At 40.4% G+C, this 8,032-nt stretch overlaps 1 protein-coding gene across 1 annotated transcript; it reads right to left on the bottom strand.

Annotated features, from left to right (window-relative positions):
- Window positions 1-2,912: 2,912 nt before the first annotated feature.
- nkx1.2la (NK1 transcription factor related 2-like,a) lies at window positions 2,913-7,787 on the bottom strand. Its single transcript, XM_026943638.3, has 2 exons — window positions 5,435-7,787; window positions 2,913-4,087 (listed from the first exon to the last, which is right to left on the bottom strand). The coding sequence occupies exons 1-2, from the start codon at window positions 5,664-5,666 to the stop codon at window positions 3,456-3,458; spliced, it is 864 nt and encodes a 287-aa protein (XP_026799439.1). The 5' UTR covers window positions 5,667-7,787; the 3' UTR covers window positions 2,913-3,455.
- Between the last annotated feature and the right edge of the window lie 245 nt (window positions 7,788-8,032).

Genomic DNA, 8,032 nt, shown 5'->3' with positions numbered 1-8,032 from the left:
GGACAATGACTTATTGAAAATAACCACCAGGTATCAGAAGAGACATAAACACACTATACACACTAATCAGCTTAAAGCAGAATCAAGCGCAGTGGAATACACAGAAATGAATGCAATAAATACACACAAAAATGATCACAAAAGAACAAAACAAAAAGAACAAACCACATGCAAGGAGCCAAGAGAAACTACTATGCAGGCTTGCAGCCTACCACTGGGATGCGGGCTGTCTTGGGTGTACTCCACAGACCACTCCACAGCACACTAGTGTGCACATAGCAAGCCAGTGATAACTAGAATAAACACAGTGATTGCTACATGCAATAGACTAACCTATGCATATTTAGGGGGCACTAAAACTCCATGCAAGGGAGTAGTATATAGCTTAGCCGATGTAGCAAAGGTTAGCTAGAGACAAATAATAAAAATATAATAAACCGAGATTGCAGTCAATCCAGTTAAATGGCAAAAATGGCAAAAAAACAAACAAACAATAAATAGAGATTATACAAAAGCAATAAGCAAGAGGTAAACACAAATAAATCAGATCAGGGAAATGCACTACACCACCGCTCCCTCCAAACCTCGCACTGGGGACAATGGGCTGCTGACTGCAGCATGATAATAAAGAGATGATAATCAGCAGTGAACCTATGAGCACTAGTAGATACTTTATACAAACCACTGGAGGACCCTGGCTTAGTAATATCTGTAAACAGCTAATCAATCCAAATTACTAGTCAATTAAACCTCAAAGTAATTTAACGTTCAAACAATAATTACATACTGGCACAGCAAGTGGTCCTGACAAACAATTGGAGATGAGACAGGCGTTACTCCCCAGATTATGAGCTGCAAAATAAATTTTAAGGAAATTAAAATAAAGGAATTTAAAAATCGCTGCCATACTACAAACAGCAGATAGAGACAGCACAGCAAGAGAAACAAACATCCCTGGGAACCTTAATAATAACACATACTGTTACCAACATGCTGGCAATCATGTCACAGTGGGAATTGATGTACTAGGGAGAGAAAAACAGACAAGTATCCCATACTACAATGGCCACACAGTAAAAAAGGGGGCGAGTACTCTCATAGGGTGCAGAGCATTTACCTGCCCTGATATTGTTTTGTCTACTACTTGTGCAGTCTACTACACTCCAGCCACTTATCCAAATCTGGGAGGATCTTGAGTGCGGAAAACCCTGGGAGTGAAAATCCGCCTCATTACACAATCAGACAGCACAGACAAGAATAATTTCCAATATGTTTTAGTAAAATATATTTATTTTATTTAAGTGGAGGTCATCAAAGCCATTTTTTAAAAATTAATTTTGGCTGTTTGCCAGAATTCAGCCACACAAACATGTGATGGTTTTTCCCACACCACCACACATGTTGTGTATAGAGATATGATTTTACCACTGACAACTTTGCATTCATGATATCCCCATACATGTGTAAATGACATATTTCAATGAAGAGAGCTGTACATCTTTGTATGTGAGGCGTGTGGCAGGACGCCGGGAGACAGAAGCAAAAGCTGATAATCTTTACACATTAGCTCACAGCAGTATGTGGTGCTATAGCACAGAACATCACTCCAGTTTCTGCAAGCTGCAAAAAAATAGATATCATATTGATCAGTCATTGTGCAGCCTTTTAGTGTAACCTCTTCTCACTATGATGAAATTCTCAAATCCTCAAACTCAAATAGTGCATTACTCATTTTTCTTTTCCCAGTTGCCCCAATATGGAGCTCACAGCATCCTCCCTTTCTTTCTTTCTTTCTTTCTCTCTCTTACTCACACACACACACACACACACACACACACACACAAAGACTTCATCCACTACTACTCAAATTCAGAATGCAATAATTCTGTGATTATGTGTCTAATGGATGTGCAAGAATGTGTAGAGAAACAGAGAGAGAAATTGAATAGACCTTTACTCTAAACAATTAGATAAATCTTATATATATAATTTGTTTAATACAGACTGATAGATATTTTCTATTATCATATAATCTATCTTACTCCTCTGATCGTGTGGTGGTTTTAAAGGCAGGATGAAACAGCTTGAGGTGGGCTGAATAAAAACGGCCCAGATTGAGGAACAGACTGGATAAGAAGAAAAGAATCAAACCATACTCATAGAAACCTTCTTAGATTCTCTCTGTCTCTCTCTCTCACACATACACACAGAAATAGACTGTATATTGGCACAGAGTCCAGTATAGAGCTTGACAACGTATACATTGTGTTATTTCACTATGTATTTTGTTTGTTGTTTTAATTTGTTAATTTTGTTTCATACCTCAGCACTTTTGAATTCTTGAACCTGACAGATGTTCTAAAACATTAAATATAACTATAAATGGATAAAAACTATGATACCTCATTTTTTAAATAAATTTAATAAATTGCTATACGAGGAATAAACCTCAGGGTGGTAAACTCCACTCCACAGCATTGCTGATTATTTTCCTCTTCACTGCCCATTATGTTTTATTCCTTACATTAAGGCCTTCTCTCTCAGTGACTTGAATTGTATGAGCTTCAAAGTTATAATGTACAGTAAAGTTTAGAAGTCAAATATTTGGATCCTATGTCTGGGTATCTATAGGTTGTGTTACAGTAATTCCAAAGTTCTCTTGTAGAGTAGCCTAAATATAAATGAGTCTGTACTGCCACCCAGTGGGAACACTATGTAAAAGAACCACTACTGTTTTGGATCACAGTAGATTTGTAGACCAGAGCCTCTGTACTACATTTAAAGATTTTATTATCACCTATTCATGCTAATATTGAACCGTAGTGTATTTAATTATCTTACTAAAACTGACTTTGTAATACATCATATACACTAGATACTATATAGTGAATACCCATACAGTGTGACAGTGTGTGTGTGTGTGTGTGTGTGTGTGTGTCAGTAGCTCTTGCTGTTAAACCAAACGTGTCTGAGTGAAATTTAGGATTCGAACTTCTTTATTCAATCTGCTTTTATTATTATACATTTCCTTTCTTCACAGTTTCCCATAATATACTATTAAAAAGTTGGATTTAATGTAATTTATAGCACATACATTATGTAAATCACTGATATGAACACTTTTTTCGATTAAAGGATCCAATAATGCATCTTGTAACAACATAAATATGTTGTTGCAGATGTATCAAGTATTAACAAGGTTTGATCTTAGTTCATAAAATGTGACTCATGACTGAGCTATAGTATGGGCTGTAGTTTATCTCTTAGTCCTTAAATAACTATTTAAGATGTGTTTACAGAGGCAGTAGCTCTGCAGGGTCATGTGTGCTGGATGTACCAGACTGGCAATGAGAAAGAGCCAGTTTGAAGTCCTGCGATGAAGTCTTGTTATATTTACATCATAACTTTTAAGTTCGTCATTCCGCTTCCTTTCCTTTAGCAGGTCATCTTGCCTTTTATAAATGAGGCTGGAAGAAGGTGGGTTGCAGGTAGCCAGTAGAAAAAAACGGACGCAGGAGCGTACCAGGGGATGATAATGGTATGGCGCTGGAAGAGTGAAAAATACTGTTTCCGCCGCTGAAAGGCGGGAAAGAGTGAAATCCCGCCACGGCTGCCCCGCACAGTCCCGCACCTGGACTCACGCTCGAGCTCGGCGGTTGCAGGATACTGTCCGCAGCCCCCGGGTTTTGTTTCTTCCATTTTGTTCTGCGGTTCTGAAACCAGATCTTCACCTGGGTCTCTGTCAGGCTGAGCGCCAGCGCCAGGTTCAGTCTCTCGCACACGGACAGGTAGCGCGTTGCGCGGAACTTGTTCTCCAGCGCCACCAGCTGCTCGTAGGTGAACGCGGTTCTGGCGCGTCGGGGGCGCGCGCTCCCGTGATCGGTCCGGGAGCGACGGCGGCGGCGCGCGGGATCCTCCGTGCTCGATGCGTCTGCAGCACAGTTAATGCTACTGCTTTCTTCATCGCCGTCCGCCTCATCCGGGTCTTTGGGACATGAGAGCCGAGAGTGTGTGTCTCCGAGGGCGGTGGTTGTCTGCACATCAGGTGTGAGCGGAGAGCTGCACTGCACCTCCTCTGTGCTCCTTCCTGTTAATATTCAAACACTTCCTTATGAGAACAGAGGACCAGCTCGATCTCACTCCAAGATTACATCACTTCTATATGCAATTCATTTTCAAACGTCATGCCACGAATCCCCAACTTCCAAAGCAGCCTACCCCCAGTGATTCAGTTATTAAGCCAATCTTCCTTCAGTGACTTATTGTCCTGATTTTAAGCGGAATGTTGAACATTTTTGTGCATTTAATTTCTTTTACTGATCCTGAAAGTAAAACCTGCTGCTTTATATGACCTTAAACTGCTCAGTGACATTCCTTTCAATGCTTCCCAATTTAACAGCCACGTCTGCTAATGTACAAAGTGCTGGAGATGGAGAAAATTATATTTAAACAGTTCCTTAACAAATATGGAGTATTATGCTAAAAAACACAAATGTAGAAAATCTGTTCAATCAACATACATTACACTGGTATTTACAGGCTACAAACAGAGAGCTAAAATGAGACATGTCTTCCTATTAAATCAGTCTGTAATGAAACTCTTGTCTCGTAGTGCAGGACCAGGACCATGGACCAGTGGGGTAAAGCTATAGATCCAGAGTTATGTGCGAGCAATGAAGCGAAGGTTAAGAAGGGGACTTGGGTGGATTGGGCTATAATCCCTTAATAATTTATAAATCACACATCGCTTCAAATGTCATGTCGCGGAAAGAAATCCCGGTTAAATCCAGCCCTGCCATCTACCCGTGACGTGCTAATAGAGTTTCATATTTGTCGGCAAATCGATAAATGTCATCTATTTAAAGGGAAGTTTTAATCGAGCGATATTTGGGATCAGACATGGAAGGGGGTTTAAAGTTTGTAGCTACCTGCAAGGTGCTAGAGGGAGATATGCAGGATCCAGTAATGGAATATCGATCAAAGTGAGCGCAGGCATCCTCAATGGGACGATTTAAACAATTATCTGCCCTCCCTGCCCCTATGCCAATCACACTCTCAGTGCAGCAAGCGGCTCTTTGTGACTGGGGAAGGAAACACGGCCTTGGAAATTAGGGAAAGGTCATATACACACGAGTGAAAATTCTGTCTAAAATGTCTAAAAAAAATTAAAGCACACCTAAAAACTAGGCTATTTCTCTCGCAACAGCTGTGCAGTACTTTAGGGTACCTTTTTTATACAGTGAATCCAACAATTTTACTAAAATAAAAAAAAAAATTATAATAGAAAAAATGTTCTGACAGTGAATAAGTAACTATTAATGTTTAAACGCTGATGCAGTTTCACCTTACCGGAGTTCATGGCACTGATGCACATATTAAACAGCCTGAATTTGCAAGCATGCATCAGATAAGAATGAGGAGCATGTGCTTTTACCTGGATTGCTGTTGGGAAGTGAGGACTCATGTGGAGAAGCAGCAGCTCTGCCAGAGAGTGAGCTGGACATGTTTCCAAACTCTGTGCTCCGGAAAGGCGTGTCGCTGCTCGCTGGGGAAAGTCCGGCCCGCTTTTTACGTGTGAACTTGTGAGGGTCCAAAATGTCCATAATTGAAAAGGAAATTCTGTGAGCTGCTGTTGTTTTCAGCGCGGGATCCTGGTGTTCAAACATCTTGAGTCGGGCGCTGCCCAGAAGACAGCAGGACACTTCGACAGGAGAGCAAGTTCGCTAGAGTTTCACCTCCTTTATCCTCCTGTAAACCTTTTCCTGTTAACGTCGGAGATACACTGGCGCGCGGATGCGGCTCTTACCGGCGGACGGAGAGGTGTGTGTAGATGGAGAGGGGTGTGTAGATGGAGAGGGGTGTGCACTCTTCCTGGTGCGTGTGTGCATCATAAAGTCTGTGAGTGTGTGTGTGTGTTTGTGTGTGTGAAGAGGTGTGTGCGCTCTTCCCGGTGCGTGTGTGGATGGTAAAGTGTGTGTGTGTGTATATGAATGGAGTTTTGTGTGCGCGCTCTTCCCGGTGCGTTTGTGGATGGTAAACTAAGTGTGTGTGTTTGTGTGTGTGGATGGAGAGGTGTGTGTGTGTGTGTGTGTGTGTGGATGGAGAGGTGTGTGCACTCTTCGCGGAAGGTACAGATGGAGCGGCGCGCGCTCTTTACTATGAGCCGCTTTCGAACAGGCGCGCGCGCGCTCTCTCAGCCCACGTGACTGGCAAGCTGGCGGTTAGGCGCTAAGTCAGTTTCTCTTAATTGGCTTAAACAAGCCAGCACTTAAATTCCTCCACTTTTAAATCAGTAAAAAGCTCTGCTCCGCAGGGAGGCCGGAGTGGCAGGTGGCAGGACGAGAGCACTGGACCGTTTAAGATCATCAATAGAAATTACGTCAAATTCACAAACTGACCTCAACACAAGTAAATCAAAGCATTCGATAAAACTGCTTCTCATTATGCTTAAATTTTGCTGTGCCATGCGTTTTGTTAATTTTGTGAACAAAAACTTGTTCACAGTTAATTACCACAGGCTAGGCTATATGGAAAAAAAAAAGGGGGAAAAAAATCAGTACACTCCCTTAAGGGTTTTATATTTGTCCCTATCAGAAAAAGTTCCAAGTAGAGCCTTTTTTGGAACCTAAGAACTCATGATTATCCAATGAGGAACCACCGAAGATGCCTTTTTTCTAAGATTCTTCTTCAATTTGGTGTCTAATCAGCTTATTCTTCAGCCAGATGTGAAAATAATAATTATCTACTTCTAGTGATTTCGCTTCCTTTTTTCAAGTATTAGCATTTTGAACACCAAAACGTTTACACATAAAAGAAAAGCTCAAGAATTTTTTTTCTGGAAAAGCTACAGCTCCCATGAAATGACCCTAGTGTAACAATCACATACATTTCACACCTGAGTATTTTTTCACATGGGACTTGGTGAGTATTATTTGAGAAAGGTGAAGATACATTTCAACATGTTTTGCACTGAAACTGCACCAGTGAACTGTACACAATGTGTTATCACATAACTGCGAAAAACTTGTGAAGATAAATTAATCATTTTAAAAAATCACTATGCACAGCATGTCAATGATGCACATGTGACCAATGTGTGAAACTTGACATGGAAAATGTCTAAAAGCCACATGTGTAAATTTTGTTCATGTGACCTTTCTGTAAGGCTATTATGCCTCAGTAGGGGTCTGTGTAAGAGAACACACTCCTTTTTATTATTCACAGTGATTGAATCTACTACATGCAGCACTGTGTGCAAGTTTATTATGATCACTTTGCATTGCCAGGTAATAGTCCCTCTGCACTATCTGACTAGTTTTGATCAAATTTATAATGTAACTGCTGCTGGGACTCAGGTCACCTACATTGCGGATCAATGCGCTCAGCGGGTGTCCAACACTGATAAAAGAGCCCAATAATGCTTGGTCTCACTAAAGAGGGGTTTACCATTGAACCATTAAATCGTGCGACTGTCCGATTAGGTAGTTCACTTACCACACTTACTAAACACAATGTCTAAAATGCAGTACCTTATATGGCTTTTTATATGGCTGCTTTCACTCAATCAGATTTCACCATGATCAGAAAGTAAAGGTTAGTATCTGATTGGTGTGTGGATTAATGTCCTGAACTTGTTTCAGTACAGATCAGGGAAAAGTACTGGATCATTATCTTATTTTATGACAGATGGCATGAAATTTTAGAAGGTAGAAATCGCAAGATTTGAATATTTCTCACGTTTTATAAATCAATATAAAGCAGAAAATTGAAGTGATGAAATATCTGAAATATGGATCTAAAAAAAAAAAAAGAAGAAGTACAAAGCCACCAGTCAAGCCACCAGTATAATACACTTATATTGAAGATATAGTCAGTAAATTATATGGTTTTAGGTGCTAGTGCTAGTGAAGGTTGTGAGTTTAAAATCCCAGAACTGCAAAAGAGCCAAAAGAACTTTCAAATCTTCATTTTATGCTTGAATTGTATTCTTCCTCAAGTCAATTTGGACGAAAGGTCTGTAAATAATTATAAA

The sequence above is a fragment of the Pangasianodon hypophthalmus genome, chromosome 3 (assembly GCF_027358585.1).
Source record: "Pangasianodon hypophthalmus isolate fPanHyp1 chromosome 3, fPanHyp1.pri, whole genome shotgun sequence".
Lineage (NCBI taxonomy): Eukaryota > Metazoa > Chordata > Actinopteri > Siluriformes > Pangasiidae > Pangasianodon > Pangasianodon hypophthalmus.
The sequence above is the reverse complement of the archived record's forward strand: the minus strand, read 5'-3'. Positions and strand labels throughout refer to the sequence as shown.